We start from the raw sequence: 24,106 nt of genomic DNA, 5'->3' as shown, positions 1-24,106 counted from the left end.
GAAAATATAAAATAAAATAGAACTCTCTCAGTTTAAAATTATAATAAAAGAAAAGAAATAGTCCTTTAAGGAGTCTGATATTGAGTTCAGAGTTCAGTTCGTATGGGTTACACTAGTGACTATTTCTATCAGGTTCCAAGGTGGTATCTGTTTACCTTTGCTAGAGTACATACATCTGAATGGTGGTGTATTGTCCTGGTTGACAATGCCAGTAAAGTGAGTGAGTTGAGCAATGGCAGGTTTGTTGTGGAAGTTCTTCCAAAGATTGAGAGTTGCTAGTTCCCTGAAGAAATTTCAAGCCGGTGTGATGAATGAAAACACTTCATTAAATGCAGCATGGAGAGAAGACCACAGCATGAATATTCTCTGTAAATTACACATGGAAGGTTGAGGTCTCCAACACAGGGTCCTTTGATCTGACCCTGTGACTGTGATCAAATTCTTATCAGTCACTCCCTTACCATGAAAACTGGGTGTGAACGTGTATGTTTATGTAGATAAATAACTACATATTGTTTTATATTATAATTTCTTTTCTTTTTGTTATGCAACCTTGTGTTGTGTAATGACAAAATAAATTGCCTTGCACCTTGTACCTTTGAGCTCAGCTGAGGCTGATATGAAGCTTCAGCCGTCTGTGTTTGACAAGTCTTTTTACTACCACATTTCCTATTTGTGGCTCCACAGACAGTGTCTCCTTGCTGATATTAACAAAAACAGGAAATTTAATACTAAAAATATTGTAACTGTAATCAGTCTGCTGAAGCTACATATTAACTTCAGCATAACGGTGCATCATTTTTGCACGGACATTTTTTGATTTTCTTTCTCCCATCACAGTTTGGTGTTATGTAATTTATCAGCTCTATCAGAGCCACAAAACACACAACTATTGATAATACATATGGAGTACTACTACAAAAGACAGTAAATAGACTTTGATGATCAAGAAATCAAACCCCAACATTTAACTAATTAAAAGTTTTGACAGATTATTTACTCAATGAATACCTACATTAATTGTACATTACTTTTATATGAAAAGTACTATTACCAAAATACTATTATTAAGACACTCTTTTGACTCTGGGTCTAATGAATCCATTATACTAGCATTGAAACAGTTTCTAAAAAGAGCCACCTAGAAGAACCCAACCCTATAGTAATACTGTTGTTTCCAAAAAGAGTGTCCGCTTGGCAAACACAATGAGCATCACTTCCGATTTGCAGAGACTGATAGTTGAGTTTGTCTTTATCTCTGTCTGACAGCAGGAATCATGTTGTCATTTTCCTGGTGGCAAACCACAGTTACTGTGTGGCACCTTGGACAACACTGATAGAGTGAGTGGTGCTGCCGATGAGACAGGCTGCCCTTTGCTTTATGGAACAAGTTTTGGACTCTTCAGCATCAAAGTCAACTCTGCACAATATTAAGATGGAGCACATTGTATAAGACGGCAAAAAAACCACAGCTGGACCACAGCTAAGTGCTAAGACTGTATACACGGAGCAGAGATACCAAAACAATCTTCATTGTCATCTTGATCATTGTAATATCTCAACAGTCATTTCAAATAGCATATAAAATATGCTACTTAACATTTATTTGTAAATCCTTTAATAGCAACTTTTGCAGAATTTACAAGTCATATCAACCATATATAATTAAAGCATAATGCATAATTAACGCAACTGTGTTACCAAATTGTAACTCGAATTTAATTAAATTAAGTGTCATGTTGAACGCAACCCAACTGAATGATGCAGCTTGGGCTGATTGAAAGCCCTGATGTGTTTACTGTGATGAGACCTGATTAGCTCATTCACATTGGATGAAAAATGTATGAATTGTTGTAGGAATTTCAAAGCCAAAGGGGCATTGTTAAATCATTGAAATTCAGACCATCACTCATGCTGGAGTGCTCGCGCTGTCCTTGTTGCCAGATCCACAGTCATGCTGTGTATATGAATATTACCTCTGCAGCTCCCCCCCACCACCACATGTGTGTCTTTCATTGAACAGTTAGACAGAGACAGAGAGAGAGAGAATATGTGCAATTCTGGCTGACACAGCAGTTACGACACAGCGGTGAGGCAGCTTGTCGGTCTGGACTCAATCACCTGAACGCAGTGGGGAAGGGCAAGAGTGCAGAGGAGGTGTGCGAGGGGAAGAAACAATCACGCCAGCCCCGCGTCCACACTCAGCACTCTGGCATGACCGAACTGTGCGAGCGACTTCCCTCTGCACCACAGGCAGGAGTTGTGCTGCTGCTCAGCTCTCTGCACGAGACACACACACACTCTCTGTAACGTGAAAGCACAGCGCAGTCTCTTCAGCAACCAGTCGCTGTCTCTGCCTCTGTCCTAAGCACTCACACAGAGAAAAGTATGAAGGGTAATGCAATGCAAATGAGGTCTGAATCACAGCACAAAGGGTGGGGGGAAAAAAAGGAAAGAAGAGGCAATAAAATCTGAGATAGAGGGAGGCAAAAGTCAAGAAAAAAGCCAGATAGTGTGTGTGTCAAGCTTTTAAAGCAGATTGAACCTTGGATGAAAGGAGGGAAAAGAGGCGGAGAGTATAAAGGCGGCGTCCTCCATTAGGAAGCAAGGAACAGCGGTCAATAAAGGACACCCAGAACTCCACCTCCTTCCCATGCTGAGAGGGAACTTGTGTGTGATGATGAGTGTGTCTAAATCCACCAGCAGTTGAACCAGTGTGCCAGCCTGCAACTGTTCTTCTCTGCCACAGCACACAGCAGCACTGCAGAGGATTTGGCAGCCCAGAGGATCTGTCGGAGCGGCTACAGATTTCGGGGTGGGGTAAACAGTCAGCTCAGACGTGTGCCTCACTGTCAGCTCCTGGACACTCAGTTGCAACAGTCTGGAGATGGGTAGAAGATGAGGAGGAGGAGGGGGGGCATCAAAATCTGACTTTTTGAATCCTGAGAGTTTGTGAGCCAGGGGCGATTTGGCGTGCACGTGGGGGGTGGGTGGACAGAAGTAGGGGGCTGGTGTGGAAACGTCAGTCCTCTGCTCACTCTGCTCACTCCTCCGTCAAGGATCTCCTACGTCCCCATCATCTCTTCTGCGTCTTTTGGTGGTCTGCACCCGTGCGGGCCAAGTGTGCAGGCATGGACCGAGGCTGAGCAGATGCTGCTGCCTGACAGGGAGTCTGTGAGACGGCCGTCCGTTCCTCCCCGCCCTGGTCCCCTTCATGCCGTGCTGTGGGCTGGGCCATCGCCGGAGAGCACAGCTTCCATATGTGAGTTTGTGGCTCTGGTGCTTTATCACAAGGGTTGGAAGAGAGAGTGTGTGTGCGTGAGGGTGATTAAGAGAAGATGATGAAGCAGACAGTCGCCAGCATGTGGAGGCTAATGTGCTTTATTATAATTGTTTCATGATGGGTTGGACTGTATGAATAATTCAGAGATGATCTGTGCAGGTGTTACATCAAAACAACGCGCAACTTTTATTGAAAATGTCATTGTTGCTTCAAAGAACCAGCCTGAATGGTCAGTGGATGGCTGCCAGCTTTCTCCCTCGATGTTGATCACTGTTCCCTGCTAGATCTATATCCAGAACCGATCCCGAATGCTGCAGGATTTAGCTGAAATATTTCAGTTGCACTGACCTGACAGTTTTCTGCAGAGCTCCGCTCTCGCTGTGCAACCCGCCAGACGCAATAAATCTTTTATTTCATATTTATTCTGGGTTTTGGACAGAGAGCTGAGGTTGTAATGTTTTCGAATGCAGAGGGGTCACACTGCAGGCACATGCTCGGTTGACAGTCCCACTTTATTGGGCTTTGCTGGTTTATCTCATGTGTCGTTTATGTTTTCTGGAATCAAAAGCTGTGTATAATGAGAATAAAACCACAGTGGCTGGTGGGTGTAATGAAATGCAGTGAGAGGGAAGTGTGAGTGCGTTTCTGCTACAGGTATGGCTTAAGATGGGAAATTTGATGATTACATGCATTTTTTTAATAATATTGTCCTTTGCATCCTTAATTCTGTCATTCAGCTGTTGTTGGCTTCTGGAGACCCTTTTTTGTATAACTCAAAGGAAGACAAATAGTTTATCCTTCTTACACTGTTTACCAATTCAGCAAGGCAAAAAAATAAGGATGTTTTTCCCTCATCCAGATAATCCTCCTGTACTGCAGATAAAGATGGTCATCCCTACTTGGAGTTTACCACTAGATGGCCATGTTACGCTTTTACTCTCACCCTCACACAAGCACACATACACTCACACATACTGTTAATGCATAAAACAATTTCCATGCAGAGACAAAGTGCTTTAACACCCTCAAGGCTGCGACATAAACTTTTCAATAGGTTTTTTTTTTGTTTTTTATTTCATTATCAGAAATTAGTTATGACGTCATCCCCAAATCCAAGACTGAAGCTCGTTGGACAAAATGTTCTGATCTCAGGGAGCCACAGCAGCCTAAGATGGCCCAAAACAGTGATATGTCAATACAGAAATGTGTGATAGTTATGGGGGTATTGGGCTCAAATGTTTAATGGTACAAACTTTATATGAAATGCAGCTATAGTGCTGAAACAATTAGTCTGTCAGTAGGTTAATCTGTTTTTTTGATTGATTGATTTTGAGAGTAGATTTTTCAAAATGCTGCTTTGTTTTTTTGTGATGTGACAGTAAACTAAACGTCTTTGGGTGTTGGACTGTTGGTCATAAAAAATGGAACTTCAGAAACAGCATTTTGGAGCTTTTTTGATGGTAATTTGTCACAAAAAATATGAATTGAACGAATAATTGGCAGATTAATAATGAAAATGATCTTTTTTGCAGCCTCGTTGTACATTGTGATATAAATTGTTTCAACCCAATTCAGAGGTTAGATCTTCCAAAAGGCCGGGATTATTTAGCTGGGTCCCTTCCAAGACAAATAGAGAGGCTACATCAGCCCAATAAACATCAGTCGACCTGAAGGTTAGGCTGAACCTGTGCCACCAGCCTAAATGAGACTGTCTGGCCTCTCAAAGCAGCTCTCTTCAGTCAAACATTTCCAGATACAGCACCATGAAGTGGAAGTATTAGTGGGAAGCTAATTCATGGTTAAGGTTTTGACATTTAACTTGAACACCTAGTGGACATCTGGCATATAATGTAAGATAATTACGCTGACTAATTTCTTCATTAATTGATTCATAGTTGCATCTTTAAAATGTCATAAATGGGGGAAAATGGCCTTTACAATTACCTAAATGCCAAGAAGACGACATCAAATTGTTATTTTTCTCTGAGTTTATTAATCGGCTAAAGGTTTCAGCCTCAGTGTACGAGTACCTGGCCACAAACACCAGCTTATAACAACATTCCTGACTTTATGAGTTAACATGGATCACCTGATTGCTCAATGAAACAACTGACAGGTGCACAATGGATTATGTGATACTGAGGGCTGCAATTGATACACCAGTTGTGTCCTCCTGATTCAGCCAAAAGAGGTCTGCTTTTCTTTGGAGAAGCCTTTGAAAAAGTACCAAGAATTGTGGGCCCATTATGACGTATTCTGTCTAGAAATGTGGACTTTGAAGGGTCCAGCTTCTGAACTGGGACACCAACTTTATCCCAGATGTTGTAGAAAGGGAAAAATCCTAGTGGTCCTGTGCAGACTGCTGTATTTTGGTTACACAATCTGGTTTTGTGTGACACTCGCTGCAGGAGGCTGAATCAACATTTACTGTACAACTGGGTAAGCTTTAATTTAACTGATGAGTGGATTAGTGTAGGACCAGCTGTTGATACACACCGGACGGTCTGAGCCCCATGTGTAAGGTGTTTGCATGAAAACAAACCATTCAGAGTATCACTGGCAACATATGTTGGTGTTTAATAACTGTGCACAAATGTTGAAATTAATATAATGAGTACAGTTAAAACCAGAGTTTGTGGCTCACGGAGGACAGTCCAGGAACTGTAGCGAGTGCTGACCTTGAAAGGACCCCAGCTGCCGTGACTCGCCACTCTTTCTATGACACTCCTCTCACATGTTTCCAATATGGAGCACCAAACCGCCGTTTTACGTCTTAAATGGAGCAGAACACAATTCCGCTCTAGATGGAATGTGGAGCACGGAGACCCGGCCGGATGGGACTCCGTCTGACAGACTGAGTGGCCAGTCCCAGACACTCCTCACGGAAACTCAGCTAATTGAAGACAGCAGTCCCTAGTCCCTATTCCCCACTTTGTTTTCTAGGCTTTCCTGCATGCCGTGATGCAGCAGTCGTAGCCAAATACTACCTGTTAAGTAACGCAGCAGAGAGCCAATGAAATGCACATGTTTTTATGGTGTTAAAGTCGGCAAACTTACTCTTATTCACTCTGCATGTCAGCACAGTACACTTCTGATGATCAGTAATATTTTGGAGATTGCTTATAAATATGTAGTTTTATAATCATCTAATTGTCATTTACATAATGAAGGAGTTAGCTCGGCACATTCCCTAAACTCATAAAGCTGCAAAGTTATGGATTGCAATCATATAGCCTTCCAAGTGTGTAGGATAAACGGTGGCTGCTAAATTCGCAAAACACCCTATCTACAGTTTGATTTGTTCATTCTGGGCCACTGTAGAAACATGACGGCTCAACATGGCGGCCTCCGTAGAAGAGGACCCGTTCCCTCTGTAGATAAAATGGCTCATAATAAGGTAACGAAAATACAGCGATTCTTATTTTCTTATTCTTCTTCTTCTTATTTCCAGGTGATTATACACAAATGAAAACATACCAATAAATACTAAATACTAAATGTTACACACTGGACCTTTAATAGCAATCCATTCAATAGTTGGTAGGTAATGTCATGGGATCATCAAAACCAGTAGGATTGATCCTTTCAGGATCATGAATATATATAATATATATAATTTTGTGCCAATCACTCCTGCCGGGGGGCGCCAAAGTTAACACGTAAACAAAGAGAAATGTCAGGTACTGGAGTATTACACATAAGACTGTAATTATTACCAGACAATACTGAGCTTTTGTGTGCTCGTGGTGAGCTAATTTCCCATGGCGAGGAGTGTGAGCTGGAATTCCCAGTTTTCCAGGCTTTGGGATGCACGCCCAGGGAGGAGTGTCGGGCCAGCGCAGAGCAGACTGGAGCAGGGTTTCCTTGGCAGCAGTTGTGCGTTCTTTCACTTTTCCAGAGAATATGGAAATGTCCGGAAACTGAGCAGCTAATTGGCCACAGAGGCCCCTAGGAATGTCTCGGATTTAGGCGGATTTTTACTACTTTTACATAATCCATCACCTCACCGTGAGACTGGAAAGTGTGATATATATCTGTGAGGGCCTATGTAGAGCATAGCTTCATCCAGCCTGGAAACACTGATGTCAGTGACACCGTGTGCTAGATCTGTGTGCACTGACCCAGGTTCAGTTACGACTGGGCTGCAACAGTCTGAGTTTTAAAGCCCTCCCTAGTCTGGAAATGGTGAAGTCATGAGGGGAATGGGACGCAGCTCACTCCCTACAAAATATACAGTATTGTGTTGAAGGTGATCGATGAGGGTATACCATCATTTAATGCTATGATGAATCACTGTAGCACTACGGATGGGATTCTCACTTGTTAGTCTGCTTGAAAATTCCTTGTTGGGGGCGCCTTAGGTTTAGATACATACCACATAACCACAACGTATGCAGCTGGATACCATCACCCTCTCTCTTCTTTCCTGTTTGTACCTATACTATCAGCAACCAGTATAGGTGAAAATGAAGAAAATAGAAAACATTTTATACTTTTTTAAATTATATTTTCTTTTTTTTAGCATCATGAACAAAACCAATGTATTCAAAATATACATAATAAATCAGACGAGAGTCTGTGTATAGCCGCTCTGTGAGGCTGTACTTAAGCACAGTCTTGGTTTGAACTATATGCTAATGTCAGGATGTTTTTGAAACATTTGTGTTTCAGACGCTACCCTTTTTCACTGATTCCTGCTTTTAAAGAATCCCTAAACATATTGAAATGAATCATATATTTTGGAGTAGGAGGATCAGTCAAAGTAAGCAAATATCTTGCGGTTACTAAACTGTATCCTATATTTCTCCTTTCCAAACAATTTCACTGCAGGCCAATGTCAGTAAATATATATTGAAGAATCTATGCAAGTCTGTGCTTTTACAATCTGCTGCATGAGGTCCACACATATGAAGTAATTTGCTCCCTCTGGTGAATGTTAATTTTAGCCGTGTCTCTCTCCTCCAACACGTCATATTGGCTTCTTCACCGCTATCAGTGGAAAGCAGCTGCTTTGAGGGCTGGAGTGCCGTCATCCATTTTTTGTGAGGCTTGCAGTTTCTGGCACAATCTATGCAGTAATTCCATTTATTAGCATTACGTTACACTGCAACACATGGCTTTAGGAAGAAATATGTCTGTAGTAGATTCTCTGCTGTTGGGGGAGCTGTTGTATTTATTTGCTTCATACGAGACATGAGGTTTAGTTTAAGGCTCACTTCAGTTCAATTTGACACCATAAATCCCCATATAGGCCAACTCCCCATATAATACTTAAACTCATCTTTATTTTTGACTGTGTCTCTGTACGTTCTCTGTACGTTGTGCCACATCCTTCCAATAACAACCTACATATGTAAGAAAAATGGACAATCATGCTATCATTAGAGAGATGAAGGAGCTGTGGGCTCAGCTCACGCCCATTAAACTGGCACCTCAGACAGCGAGGGCAGCCAGGCCAAACCGAGCATCACTTAAAACAGGAGCAGATGTTCTTTGAAGCCAATTAACAGCGGAGGGATGCAGACAACCTTGTGCACCAGAGGAGGGCTGCCGGCCCATATGGATACTAGAGACAATTAATTAGAACGACAGACGTTAAAAATGGATCAGGAGCTGTAAGTCTTGCTTTGAATCCCAGAACTCCACAGATTGGGTTTTAATTATTATATCTTTGTTACTTGTTGGTTACAATCAGTGGTTGAATTATACTAAAGAGTCTAATTGTGAATTTAAAAAGTGAGACTCAGAGATCGTTACTGTTTGTGATGAGATAAAGTTTCCCATGAAAAGAGTTGATCGACATAAGATTAATTGGCAACTATTTTGATAACCAATTAATAGTTTCAGCCATTTTTCAAGCAAAAGTACTAAACAATATTTGGTCCCAGCTTCTCAAATGTTACTGTTTCATTATATATAACAGTAAATTAAATATGTTAAGGTTTAAGACCGTTAGTCAAACCAAATAAACAAATTAAGGACATTGCTGTGGCCTTATTAAAAGTTATTTGAACAAGTAGAATAAGATAAAACTGTAATAAATGATACGAGACACAGAAAATGTAGAATAATTTAAGAAAATTCTAAATACTAAAATACATTTTTAAAGAGTTTTAAATAAAGCTAAACTATTTATCTTCAGTGATACATTGTGCTGGCACCTTCCAGTTAAAAGCATTGATTGTTCTGGTTGTTTACACTACTTTACTACTATATTAATCTGCATCGACTCGTGCAAACAGACGGCAACAAGTGAGGAGTTGTTGGTGTCAGAGAAAGGAAGATAAGACAAAAGTGCGTTAGCCTGTATGAGTATGACAGTAAGAGGGGAGAAAGTCAGAACAATATTTAGAGGCTAAATTGTTGCCAGAGGGAGTAGATTAAATTCTGGGTCAGAGAGCAAAACCACTATTGAATGAAGAGAGATGAAAGAAAGAGAGAGAGAGAATTTCATTTTCACTGAGCATCTTTTACTCTGTCATGGTGCTCGTCTCTTAGCAAAGAGGTGCCATGACAACAGCTACCAGCCGGGCTGGGAGACGCACCCCTGAGAGGGAGATGGAGGGAGGGAGGGAAGAGAGGAAAGAGAGTAGAGGAAGGAAAGTGAGATTAAAAAGGAAGGCAGAATTGATGAAACAGAAAAGAGGGGAGAGTGGAGGAGGCACCTAGAGTAGATGAAGACAAGGTCAATTACTTTAAGTTTCCCTTTTTTGTTTTTTTCTGGAGTTTTCAGTGACCTGCCAGTCAGTGGAGAGCCCCGTCCTCTCCTCCAGAGAATCAGTACATTCATCCTAATGCTTCTATAAGCTCACCCTCGGGAGCCGGCCACAAAGATCTGCTCGGCGATTGGGCGCACGCTGAGGCTCAGCAGGGCGGGGTTAAACCTGCTGGGATGTTTCATATTCATACTCAGCGTGAATACATAATCAGTCCATCAGGTCACTGTGTTCTGTCAGGAGGAAGAGACTCTGACTTTGCCGGATAAATCTTATGTGATCTTGACTTGTTTTTTTTTCGCCACGTGAAAGGAGCCTAAAAAAAACAAAACGATGAAAACTTCGTCATCGACCTCTTCCACTTGAGGTGTGGTCTGATCCTGCTGACAGATGCTGGATTCAGTCAGAGCTGGCGATCTGGGCTCGCAGGTTTGCAGGGCAGACGATGACCTATGGCTGAGCGCGACATGCCCTCTGGCCATCACCCCTGATCCTGCTCAGACCTGCCCACGCAACAGGCGGTGGGGCTGATTTCTGCCGAGGAGGGGGCTCCTCTCGCCACGTTACCGGCCTGCTCTCGCTGCCATGATCAAACAAAACAAGAATAAAAATGTCTCATGGGTAAGTTAGGTGTGTCGGTGGAGTTTTCTCCTCTTTTCTTGGACTACTTCCTTCTTCATGTGTGCGGCTTTTACTATATGTGCTGTGGTCTTTTCGAAACAACTGGAAGCCATGTAACATTTCACTATTGATAAGATTTTCTGGTTTAACAGATTATGTAGAGACTATTACAGTATATTCCCATTTGTTTTTGATGCTCCTGTGCCCAGTGGCTATTCCAAAGAGAGGCTTAGAGATTTAGGTATTATATAACTACAAGCTACTACATGCCCACTTTATGAAATCTGGTTATCAGTCAACTCTGCCTGTGTTAGAAGAAATGTGACTGATGTTGATTATATGAATTATAGACAAAAGGCAACTCAGGGCTGAATCTCCAAGAAAATGCATAGCTGTTTGATTATAATCATAATAATAACAGGAGGTAAACTGATATTTTTGTCATGTTGTTGCAGGTTTTTTCAACGTGTCTGAGTTTGATATCTGATTCTTTGCCAGTGCAGACAGATCGGGAGAGATTAGAGTGAGAGTGGCTTTGCGAGGATGAAATCAGCTACTTGGGGGAAAAGGGGGGTGGGGCAGGGAGGAGAGGATGTGATGGAGTTGTGGTTTACTACAGAATCTACTTTCTCTCTGTCTGTGGACGTTCTCTGACTCTGCAGTCGCATGACCTCCAGCCAGTCAGCCGAGCCTCTGTTATGTAATCTATTAACTTGAGTTACTGTACGTCAGGTGCAAGTGACACTGTCATGGTGTGATGAACTTGAGGCTAAATCCTCCTCCATATACACCATATGTTGTGCTCTCCTAAACAGGCATTCATGTTTGACACTGCGATAACTTTGCGTTTTTGTCCGGTATATTGTACATGTGCACGTGTGCATAAATAGAGATGTACTTATGTGTTTTCCTCCGGAGGGAAACACTGCTCCACTTTTGCTCAACCCACCCATATGGCGCATATGTCACACTGCTGCTCTCTGCAGCCCAGCTCTGTGTCCTCATAATGAACCTGATCATTCCTGCACACATAGAGCTGGAAAGTTGAGTATTTCAGTTCCTGCTAAAATAATGTCACAGTGCTGCCTCTCAGACTTTATCTCATTAATGTAGCTTGCTGACTAAGTACTTTTTTTTCACACAGTAGTTTTTTTGGTCTTTGTCGGGTGTTCAAGGTAAACTTTTACCAGGAAAAGTTGATGTTAAACAAAGTGTTCAAAGTGTTAGCCTGTGATGTTGTTGTGGTGTGTCAAGGTCCTGGATGAATAAGAATTTGTGAGTAAAGCTTTACCAGCTGGGGGATTCAAATGTAAAACAGTTTACCTTTTTTTAAATAGAAAATGGAGCATAAATGTGTTTATGAACCAAATACCAAATGACAGTTTACTCATGATGAGAGTTTTTATGTGTTATGTTGACCTACGGGTGGCGTTATAGAAGAGATAGTGTCCAAAATGGAAAAGAGGTTAATCCTCTGGGGAGCCCAAATGTGAGTTTCATTGCAATTTGCATTGAATTTTTTAATATTTCTTGTGTGCAAATGGAAATTTGGCTTGATGATGGTGCAAGTGGCAAGGTCAGGGGGTCATCAGATCATTGTGGCAAGGTCAGGGGGTCATCAGATCATTGTCACTGGTAGAGTTGGGCCTACTGCATTGTTCTCATGCCAGGCTCCGCAAATTTATGTGTCGACGATTGACATGTTGGTCCTTAGTACCCCGACCCAGCTTCTTCCACCACTTCTAAAAACACTTGCAATGTATTTTTAAAGAGGAGAAGCATTGTGGTCTACAATGGAGATATGCAGTGTAACAAAATGAATGTCAACAAAGGCTCCAATGGCAGCCTCCACTACAATATAGTTATTATTATAATTACAGTGTCGGAGAGCAATGAAAACTCCCTCAAGGAGGAGAGTGCTACTCGTAGTATGTGCGCTTGGCAGCGAACAGATTGGGTTAACTAAATCCTTAGGAATCATCCTATTGGGACATTGAATATCCATGCAAAAAGACCAAACCTGTGTTTATAGTTGCAGAAAATGCAGATTTATGCATCCCCTCTGCAGTGCACTTATCCCAGGTATCTATTTGCCTATCCAATAAGCCTAATGACTTTGAGGGCCACATTCATAATCACAGGGGTGGGCAGTGCCAGTCGGATTAGGACTCCAGATGGTGCTGTTACTGCCTGACTGTCTGTCTGAACGTACAGCTGCGAGAGGTCACATGTTTTACTACAGCGGTCAGCTCTGCCACTGCAGCCACTGCAGCACAGCATCACATAGACTCATCAGTAGCACTAAAGCTGACTATCACAGCACCAAGAAAACTGTTGACACGAGTGTTTCTGGAGTTTTAAGGTATGTTTGCGTGTGTGACGTGTGTTTCCATCCTCTTTTTATAACATCATGTAGTAGAGTTGACCGTGCAACAGATGTCACACTATCAAATTAAAGCTTAATGCCCGGCCAGCTGAAGAAAAACACTTCAGAGCTAACCATGACACCGCTGAGCTTAAACACTCAACTGTGTGTGTGTGTGTGTGTGTGTGTGTTTGTGTGTGTTCGCTCGTGCATCTGTCAGTGTGTGTGTGTGATCTGCCCGAGAGACTCTTCACTCCACATGAGGCATGACACTAGCTGTTGGAAGATCTCTTCAGGATGACCACATCTCATTTCCCCTCTTCTACATATCACCCTGGCAGTGACACCGGCTGTATTTAAGAGCAGCTTGCCAGGTAGCACAGCAGTCAGTGTCATCCCATTTTTGACTGAGGCAGAGAGGTTGGGTTTCTTTTTTTTTTTTTTTTTATGTCAGGCGTCAGCTGCTTGCACCCCTGGGTCATGGTACTCTGAACAAAAACCAGGGGATTTGCATAATTCATTACAGTCGCTGTGGAACGGAGAGGCGACACAGGTGTCCCGGGCATTGTGGGAGAACGAGCATGTCTAAGAAGCCAAAGGTAAAAAAAACAACAACGCATAAGCTGTTCTTGTTTTTGTGTATATCAACAGCTTACTTCTCTGTCTAGGGCTTGTACTATTAGTTGTAGCGCTGGCTTGTTTTCTGAGTGCTTTTGTCCGTGTTTGTGGAGTCTTTTGCTGTGTGCAGTTCTGTTTGTGACGACATCAAGTGTCACAGTCGATAACCTGTCTGTGAGGTCTGTTTACATAGGTCTATACTGTCCGAAACACATCTAGTATAAGTAGAGCTTAGTTTTTAATCGTGGATTCATTTTAGTCCCGTAGAGAGGCATTGATGCTCGCAGGGCTTTTCTGTAGGTGAAAGACAATCTGCAGGGTCATCTTTCTCTTTCCATGTGTAGATAACTCCAACAGGTCTAGTGGAAGACTTTGTGCATGCGGCTAAATCCTATATTTAAAAAACTGGTTTAGATAACTTGGAGCAGGATGATATAATCTTTTCCATTTTACACAATGTAGGTCAGTGTTTCCGAACCTATTCGCCCGTGATCCCTTGAAATTAAGCAATGTCTGCTTGTGAATTGTTCAACGAAACATATTTTTTTTTGCTTTTACTTGTTTTATTTCAAACATTTTTAGAAGCGTTAAAGGTACACTAAAGTTTTATTAAATTTACATTCAGTGTCACTATGTATATGTTAATCCCAGACAAATCCGTTCAGTGCATTTCCTTATCATAAAATACAGTTTTTTAATATTTTTAATCATGCATTGTTTACAACCATGTTTAGTAGCCAGCATGTTTATTGTCTACTGCATTACCACGTTTATTAATGTGTTACTGCCAGCAACTGAGAAACAGGTAGCAGGAATACGTATTGTGTGCATGTGTGTCCTCATGTGAATGCATGATATAACCTAAATGAGGATCTTCTAAAAACATTGCTCCACAGTGCTATTAGGGGTCAAAAATTCCACAGGGAACCTTTAAGAGGTCAGATAATCCAGTAATTCACAAGAGAAAAAGCAGAGATTAAAGGAAAGTGCAAAAATAAAGCCCCGGGTATGCAACCACTGCTGTTGAGCATAGTCTTCTTTTCATATTACCTTCGTACTTCGACATCCTCCAAGGTATAAAAAACAGTTTCCGACCAGGTTTCAGTCGGTCGTTTCTTCTACTCTAAATCCTGGATTGGTTCAAAGGCCGAAGCAGATTTAAATCTCCTTACTGAGAGAAGCAATCATTACAAAGTGAGTCAGGGGATCAAATGGACACAAGCAATCACCCCTGTGGGTGTTATTGTGTACAGCGTGGATTGTTCCCTCCCTCATGTAGAGATGTACAGTACACAGAGGAGCGTGTGACGTCACAGCAGATGATTGTCTCCCGATGAAACTGCTCAAACAGTCGGACTGTGTTCACATTAGGAGTCCATCAGCAACGTCAGATCATAAGAGCAGCACACAAAAGTGGCTTTGTTCATCCAAAAGTGCACAACAAACACACAACATACTGTATGTAGTCTGTGTTGCTACAAGTTGTACGGGTTATGATTTGTTCAGAAGCTTGGGTCTAATAAAGGAACTTTTAGTGTATTAATCTGACTGCAAGCATAAAGAAGATGATGGCTAGGTCTTAAAAATCTGGAAAACTTTAGGGAAAGTGTTTTAAGGAAATTCAGGCTAACCTGCTAACTCTTAATTGTTTTGTTATTCATTTAGTGTGAATGATGGTGCATAATTAGCAGCTCATTTGAGCTTCCTTCCCATTTTTATCTTTTCTATTACTGGAAGCATTTCCTGAGCTGTGAACATTGTAAGAGGGACTTCCTTTACTGTAAACTGCAATGATCAAAGGAAGCAAGAAACAACATTTTTTGGGTCTGTGGGGACAAAACGTTTGGGTGGAAATGGGCTCTGACTGATTCCTATTTAATTTTATTTATTTTGTTGAAAATAGAAAAAATGATGATCCTTTGGGAGAAGTCTGGTAAAGTAGACTACTATACAGTATGTATGAAAATACCAACAATTAATTGATCTTATTGTATTGTGTGTAGTCAAAAGTTAGTAGCTGTTCCAGTCCTTATACGCTACGCTAACTGGCTTCTGGCTGTAGCTTCATATTTAAGAGACAGAGATTAAGCGACACATCTTAAGTGACAAAACAAGTTTTTATGTGAGTTTCTGTGGACAAATGTGCATGTGTGTGCACGCATAACTCAAACCCTAATCACTATATTATTAGATATCAGGTTTACCATTTAACTAATTAAAAATGGCCGGGCCCTAGACCACTCATGTGTATGCTGATGAGTGTGTCTGTGTTTCTTGATCTACTCTAACGTCTATCATATCTGCGTGTCACCAGAGGGGCGGGGGGATGGGGGTGGGAGTCACTGTATCCTGTGAGTGTGAAAGTGTGTTTGCATACAGTGTGCGAGTGTATCGCCCTCTGCCTGTGTTTGCCTGACCCGCGCGTGACTGTATCGGTCACAACGGTCCCAATTTGCCGGCTGAACAGTTTTTCCTACGAGTCCATGTGGGACAGCCGATGTGTTGATGTGTTCAGCGAGCGTGAAGTCACTCAGCACCACACACTGCGCCGCAGCCGCCAAACGCTGTTCACTGTTCTACATGTCAGCACTTCAGAAGTCATCAAGTCCTCGCTTCCACTCGCTGTACAGCAACTCTGAGATGATCTTCATTCCCTTGGGCATGCTTGACAAATTTCCTTTGTCTCCACTGACTAAACACATCTTGGGAAGGGTAAGCTTTACGCAGCTCAAACTTTCCAGCTTTCACCTGGCAATATGCTGTTCTGATACCACATTAATAGGCTGAGGCAGCCGACTACAGAGAGTGCAAAGATTCCAGCCCTATTTATATGATGTGTGAGCAGGTTCACTGCTATTCTCAGGTTTAGCACACATGCTGGCGGGATGCCCTTTGGTGAAGTGGAGGGAACAGCAGTCGAACTCTCCAGCCTCTCAGAGAGGCAGCAGGAAACAGAACAGCTGGGGCCTCTAGTTCTCTTTCCTCTGTCTCTATCTCTATTTCTTACTCCCTCTGTCTGTCAGTGTCTCTGCCTCGTTTTCCCTCTTTTCCTTTCTCTCATCGTCGGTAATTAGAGATGGTCCCGGGGCTCAAATGGCCTGGCATGTGTTGTAGCTAGGTAACCTCAGTCAGATGCTGGCTGCTGGCCCCGGGGGTTTCATTAGATGTGAATCACAGTCACATCGGGCCCAGCATGGATTCTCCAGTCTGATCTGGATATTATGCATCAGGTGTAGTCCTGCTTTAAATTCAAGCCTTACATGTATCATATCATTAGAGTTGGGTGTGGTACTGGTATTAAATACTTTTTTAATACTTTTTTCTAAAATTAAACTTCTATAACACATCTTTAAAGGACTAGTCCGATATTTTGATAAAATTAACTTCTTGACGAAAGTTAGATGAGAACAACGATACCGCTTTCATGTCTGTGCTGTAAATATACATCCAGCAGCTGGTTAGCTTAGCTTGGCATAAAGAATGGAAAAGGGAAAACAGCTAGCTTGGCTCTGCCCAAAGGTAACAAAAACCACCTACCAGCACCTCTAAAGCTCATTTATAATATTATATCTCGGGTTTAAATTGTACAAAAACAGAAGTTGCCATACTCCCAGGAAGTTTCTGCTTCTGGTTTTTAAATTGTTTGGCAAATTCTGGTATTTACGCTTCAGTTTTTGTGCGGATATTATTACACAATAAATGCATATTGGTGAGGCCTTAAACTGGAAAAACTCTTATGAGGTACCATTGAGAAATTCTATAAAAACCTGGCAAACCATCATTGACTATGTATAGGCTAGGCAATAAATATCCTCTTAACTATAATAAAGAGGCTCTTATGTGAGATGTCACTCACCGAGTAAAGCAGCTCTATACCTGGGTTAATGTTAACATATACTATATATGTACTGTACAGGTACAGGCATCTCAATAAGTGAATAAGCCCCTTTTCTGTAACATCAAAAAAGTATGTGAGAGCAGATCATGTTTTGTCTTCAAAAGTTTTTATCGTAAAGGCTAACTTACAGGATCAACTAAATACTCCAACATTTTGGACAACAATAAATAGGCCTACAGTGAAAAGGAAATTTCTGGAGGGGATTTCTTCTTCCAGGGAAATTGAAAGATTTAGTCACCAGCACTTGAAGTCCTCATGGACAGTTTAATTCGTGTAATAGCTTTCTTGGCAAGGCGAAACGCATTTGGTGGGGCCTTTCTAACAGATCTTCAATGATCTAATTGTGGTATATTTTAGCCTATTAGTGATCTTTTTAAGTTTACTAAACATCCATAACATCACTCGTGTGAACCACGGCCTGTTGTAATAGCACATTTGACAGAAAACAAAAACACCGTTGATGTTGTTGGATATTGTTTCTGTCATTGGCAAGATGCTCCCGGTCAGAATCAATCAATTATCCTCAGTATCTGTCATTGTTTTGTCTTGTGTTATGATGTCTCCAGTGTTATGATCTTGTATTGATGTAAAACAGATTAACTCGTGATCCTGAGTGCTTTAACTCTGACAACTGTGTTTGGCAGAGTGGAGAGGTTTTGTTTTGGACTGTTTACTTTAATCGTTCGTAGTGGCCACAGTGTTGGATACCTGTGTCCACTCCTGATATGGAGGTAGAGGGAAGGTGGAAGGCTCTGGTGGCGTGAGACAGTGTCCTGTAACTGAAAGTACACAGGTTTGATCACTGCTATATTGCAGACTGAATCTGACTCTGCATTCTTCCTTGATGATGTGGAAGGATTAATTGAAAAAAAGGGGCTGAAAACAGTCAGTAGTCGATCAAAACAAAATCAAACAAATAATTGATAATGAAAGTAATTGTTATTTGCAGCCCTAATAAAAAGAAGTGGCTTTAGGATGCAGATTTCGCTCACCACCACTAAAAACTCATGTAACATCGATTACTTCAGAATTAAACCTGAAGACCTAACCATTTTCACCCGTATGATTTCTGTGGTTGTTGTTCACCCGCATGAAAATACAAACAAACAACAGTTAAAAAAATCAAGCAACACTGCTTTGAAGAGACAACAGTCCCAAGGATTTCCTGTAGTCCAGTCTATTTAGGATCGAGCTGGCCAACAATGAACTGATCCTGTACTGTCTATGTAGTGAAGGCTGTTAGTATATACTCCTCTGTGCCTGATTGTTGTCCAAAATCTATTAGAAACACATAAATTGCCTTAGTTTTCTAGTGGGATACATTTTATAATAACAAAAATATAGAATATTACCATCCTTATCGTTTAAACAGCATATAGACATCGAGATATTGTTGTTATGCATTAATAATCAGCTCAACTTTACTGTAACTTCAGCTCAATGCATTGATTGAACAGCTCTATGAGAGAATTGTTGATCTGAGGTGGAATGAAAACATCATATTTAGTTGGGAACTGCAATGTTTCCACTGTTGTCATATATATCACAGAGCTAATGTCCCTACTTGAAGTAGTTTGGTAGTTAGGTGCACCTACAGTAACTAAAACTAATGCAATCTAAAACAGCAACCCTGCACTCAACCCTGCACTTCATGAAGGATATAATGTTTTGTTGAAACTGTTTCAGAGAGGTGTTGATAAAAGGTTTTACTGCACTACTGTTGTATTTGACAAAATGTAGGAGCAGCAGGATCAGAATTTAGTCTACATGTGGTCGCTTCATACTGAACAAGGTGACTCTTTTACTTACTACATAATGAAAGGAAACAATTATTTGTCAATGTCATGGGGATGTTGTATTGATCCCCCCTCGTGGTCCAATTACTGTATGCTGGTTTTGTAAGCTATCCTTGTTGGCCTTTGTGTGCCTGTCAGTGCGAATGCCTGCTGACGTCATTGTGTGCATGTATACTGATCGATAAGCCAAAGGCAATGCCGGCACTCATTTCCCAGCGCTGGCAGAACTAGAAGACATTGATCTGTCAAATCCCATTCTGAGAGCCCATTCAGAGAGAGCTGATAATTGCTGTCGGTGGGGAATAATGCTATTATATCATTACATTATAGTAATTACACAAAATAAAGAAACTAATCTGGGCTATAGCTTTATTTGCTTTAGTTAATTTGACATATTGTGTACAGTACATGCTTGTAGAGGCTTTTAGCTAAAACCCATTACACACATTAAACAGCACAAACTTTACTGTGGGTGCCCTCAGCATAGAAAACCCCTGGCAGGGACACAGGATCAATAAACATACAGTGATTTTTTTTAAAGCATTATTTTAATTAAGTGGACAAATAAAATCAACATTCAAAATGTTGCCTGGTCATTATCATAAGTCACTGCTTTAATTTTCTGGCAGTATGTTGCAGGCTTCACATGCAAAAGTCATTTTTAGTGAGCATTCAGAGACACCAGATCACACGTCCCGATCGACTGTCATCACGCTCAGCATGTGGAGGTTTTTACCTCCAGGGCTGAACTTAATTAGAGTCTGCTTTTCACCTTCATTTACCTTGACCTCGTACTACAACTGCAGGGTTCAGATTGGACTCCTAACTCTGATAAGAACATAAGAACAGAACAATCTGCAGATTAATCGCAGATGAAAATAAATGTTAGTTGCAGCTCTAATATATTTCTCAGAACTGGAAACTACGGTTAATATGTAAGAAATAGTTTTTTTGTGAGTACATTTATTCCCTTTCTTGCTGAGAGATTCTTCATGAGAAGATTGATACCACATACAGTATGAAGCTACTGTCAGTTAGTTTGTCTTAGCACAAACACTGGAAACCAGTGGAAAAGAACTCACTAATTAACACGTCATATTTTATTTGTCTAATCTGTAACAAAAACAACTATTTTGTGATCAGGCTCATGAACCGCATATTCTCATTTTGATTCTTAGGTTTTTATACATAAACGCTTTAGAGGTTTGTAACCATTGGACAGAGCCAGACTGGTTGTTTCTCACTGATAAATAGTTAATTGTTAATTAATGGACAGACAGCCCTTATTTTATGCCCTGGTCCCATTATTGGGAACGTGATATCTCAGGATTCAGGGAATTTCTTAAAACTTGCCACAAACGTTCACTTAAGGATGAACTGATTAGATTTTAGTGATCAAAGGTCAAGGTCACCGTTACCTCACAAAAAATGTCTTTTTGGCCATAACTTAAGAATTTATAACCATATTTCACAACTGGTCAGACAGTTTTGACCCAAAGATCAAAGGTCACTGTGACTCTCTCTCTCTCTCTCTCTCTCTCTCTCTCTCTCTCACTCTCTCTCTCTATAAATAAATAATATATATATATATATATGTATGTCTGAACCATCAATAAAGTGATAACTATATAATTACACTTAATAGCTTTTATATAATTCCTGATATAGGTCAATTAAATTTTGTAACAGATTATCTCAGGACACTTTTCAAATAGAGTAGGTCTAGATCGTACTCCTTATTCAATTCACTACACTACACATCACTTCATATATATTTAATGAGTGGATGGATGTAAACTGCAACTTGATTGGTTGGTGAAGGCAATTCCACTTAGTTTTCCACTTAGTTTTCCTTTTTTAATGTTTGGCTTTATATAATATATTGCATTTCTCACACAAAGACACAATATCAAATATTATTGGTTCTGTTATATAACAACGATTATTTGAGACGAGTTTCATAGAAAACTGATGCACTAACACTTGAAACAATTGTCCTGGTGAGATGAGGATAACTATCCCACAGTTTGTCACGTGCCGAGCACACGCCCTGGATGATAATCCTCAAAAAGGGGTTAACCCTGATCAAACACAATATAATCCAGGATTTAGGCTGGGCTGCCCAGAAAACATTTTCTCCCCACTGAAAAAATACAAATCAGGGCTTTGCCAGGATGTCAAATAAAGCTCAGGGCTTGTAGTTTAATAGTTGTATGATCTTACAGGTTTGACATAAAATGCAAATGACTATTCAGTTCTCATCGGTGTTGTTCAGTAGGTCTGTTTTTACAGTGACATTGCTGCATTCCTGTTTTATAACAGGAACATCGAAATGAGTTATGGTTTCATTTTGTGAACTTGTGACTCAGCTGCGGCAGTTTCCAGCTCATGTTTTGACTCATGTTTTACCGGTTTAATAGCTTATTTAACTCGCTCAGCCAACATGAGCTTTGACGTAACAACAGCGTGATTACAAAACACACATCACAGCTTCAGAGTGTCTGATGTCAGGTCCCAAAGAGATGGATCTGCTCGGAGTTTCTTTGAAGTGAATGTGCTTTTTTTATTTACAGAAACCACTACGGTTTCTTACCTTCCAGCTGCTCTGCCTGGTAATATAACTTTATTACTTATCCAACTTTTATATGACTTTAATATATAGATGTAAAATGTAAAACTTCCTTTTGTCTTATTTTATTTTTTTTAATGAAAGGTTAAAAACAAACAAAACTGTGCACCATAAAATGACCAAATGGAAAGTTTCAATGGCTTAGGTCCCCTTGATGATGAAAGTAAATATGGCATTTCGTCGATGTAGTGAAGATAATTACTTCCTGAAGTTTTGGTCTCAGCAACATGTGCTGAGACTATACAGTGAGTTCAAATCCTTTAGCCTCCCTCTCTTCAGAGCGTAACCTCTTTAAGGCACAGCGGAACACATGTAAACTCCCCGAGATCACACACTCGCACACAGACATAAAAAGTTTCTGCAGCTGCTTTTGGTGCTTTCTGGAATTTTCAGGTCGGCCCTGTTGGCCAGAGATCTTACTTCCTAACGGGCGTGTGTGTGTGTGTGTGTGTGTGTGTGTGTGTGTGTGTGTGAAGTAGAGAGAGTATATATGTGTGTGTGTGTGGGAGGGGAGAGGGGCAGGGGGGCTTGTTTTTGGGGCTGGAGGACGGTCGCAGCGCTCTGAAGGAGTGTTCTCCCAGCGTGGGAAAGACGCTTGTCTTTTCTTTGCCTCTCAGGGACTAAAGTAGGCCAAAGAAGGGCTGAGAGGAACTAACTTCTCTCCTCCAGCTCCAACTTTTCTTTGCAAAGCCTTTCCCCCTGGAGCTGGGATAAGGGGGTTTGTAGGAGCGAAGCAATCGGGCTGGTAGGAGTTCCTGTGCTCCGAGACGAGATGGACAGCAGCTGAGGAGATTTTCTCCCAGCGGGGCTGACCAGCAGAGTCGGGTAGGATAGAAATGTATCACTCCGGCAGTGAGGAGTCAGATCTGGTAAGTTTTAGTAAACACGCTTTTTGCTACTCTAAACAGTAAACTTTCACACTTTTCTGAGCCTAACTCGGCTGTACCTCTCGCTCTTCTTCTCTCTACCCTCTGAACAAAGAGGAATGGCTCAGACGGCAGGAGAATGGGGGGTTATTAGTGTAGGATTTAAAGGGGCGTAATCATACACTTCCTATTTTTCACCCTTGTCGCTTTGCCTGAAGGTTAGTGAGAGTCGTACTCAAGACGCACGCTGTGCAGTGTGCTGTTTTGGGACAAAAACACACATTTACCCATCTTGTCTGCATTTGCGAGCACTGCTGCATGACCACTACTAGCTTAAAGTGGCGAGCTGAGACAGCGGTTAACAAGCAGAGAGAGGGAAAGAAAGTAAACATCTGGGGTAAGCTTGGTCCTTTATGCACAGAGACCGGTAGAGAGCACAGAAGTTGGCTGTGAGCTGGAGCACAACTAAACTTTTGTCTGTTTCCCACACGAGCCAAACCGAGAATCCGTGGAGATTTTCAACTTTTATTGTAACTTTAATGCAGAATTTGAGCACCATGAGTGTAGCTGAGTGGATGTCCATGCAGCTTTCTACTTAGTGTTTCAAACGTGCCCTGTTGTGTTTGTGTGAATGATATGGTAGTAAATGTCCAAATATTTTCCTGTGATAGTAATCAGTGATTGTACTCAGCCACACCCTTGCAATAATGTCTAATCAGCCTCTAAAAGCAAGCCTGAAAACAAGAGTCAACACAGAAAACCCTGATAAACACAGATTGTACAAAGCTGCAGAAGTTTAGTTCAAAGTGTAGTTGAGATACCAGATATGTCCGGCAGTAAACGTGAATAAAATGATACAGAAGACATCTACACATGTGATGGTGTAGCCATAAGAATCTTCTTAGGTCCTGGGTTTAAATATTTCACTAAAGTTTCAATGAAGAGTTGAAGCAAGCTGACACAGACTATATTTTATATAACATGGTCCGACAGTGTGGAATAAGAAAAGGGAAACAAAAAGGGAAAACGGTATGTTAACGGGTTAACCAGTCTGGAATAACATCTACTATGTGAGTGACAAGAACCAGACCAATTAAAGCCATTAAATCATTTATTATTTAGTGCCACAGTGAGTATGTTGTGTGTCTTGAGACCTTTGCATCCAGCAGATACTGTTGTCTATCCTATAGCTGACTTTAAGTTGTGGATATATGAGAAACTACATAACTAACTGCTCTGCTGCTCAACCTATAGCTGGTTGCTTTTCATTTAGGTCAGGGAAAACTGACACACACACACACACACACACACACA

General features: G+C 41.2%; 1 protein-coding gene across 7 annotated transcripts in view; it reads left to right on the top strand.

Moving 5' to 3' along the window:
• Positions 1-24,106, top strand: part of cacnb2a (calcium channel, voltage-dependent, beta 2a) — a 74,027-nt gene that overhangs the window by 16,254 nt on the left and 33,667 nt on the right. Inside the window, exon 1 of one of the 7 annotated variants that reach the window (XM_051410637.1) lies at positions 3,006-3,262. The exons of 2 other annotated variants lie outside the window; for them this stretch is intronic. In XM_051410637.1, the coding sequence (XP_051266597.1) occupies positions 3,215-3,262 (48 nt within the window). In that variant the 5' untranslated portion in view covers positions 3,006-3,214. Of the gene's footprint in view, positions 1-3,005; positions 3,263-10,015; positions 10,621-13,461; positions 13,585-16,159; positions 16,316-22,490; positions 22,796-24,106 lie in introns of those variants that run through there. 4 more of the 7 variants (XM_051410640.1, XM_051410642.1, XM_051410634.1 and 1 more) reach the window with 4 other exon arrangements.

The sequence above is a fragment of the Dicentrarchus labrax genome, unplaced genomic scaffold (genome assembly GCF_905237075.1).
Source record: "Dicentrarchus labrax unplaced genomic scaffold, dlabrax2021, whole genome shotgun sequence".
Taxonomy (NCBI): Eukaryota; Metazoa; Chordata; class Actinopteri; family Moronidae; genus Dicentrarchus; species Dicentrarchus labrax.
The sequence above is the reverse complement of the archived record's forward strand: the minus strand, read 5'-3'. Positions and strand labels throughout refer to the sequence as shown.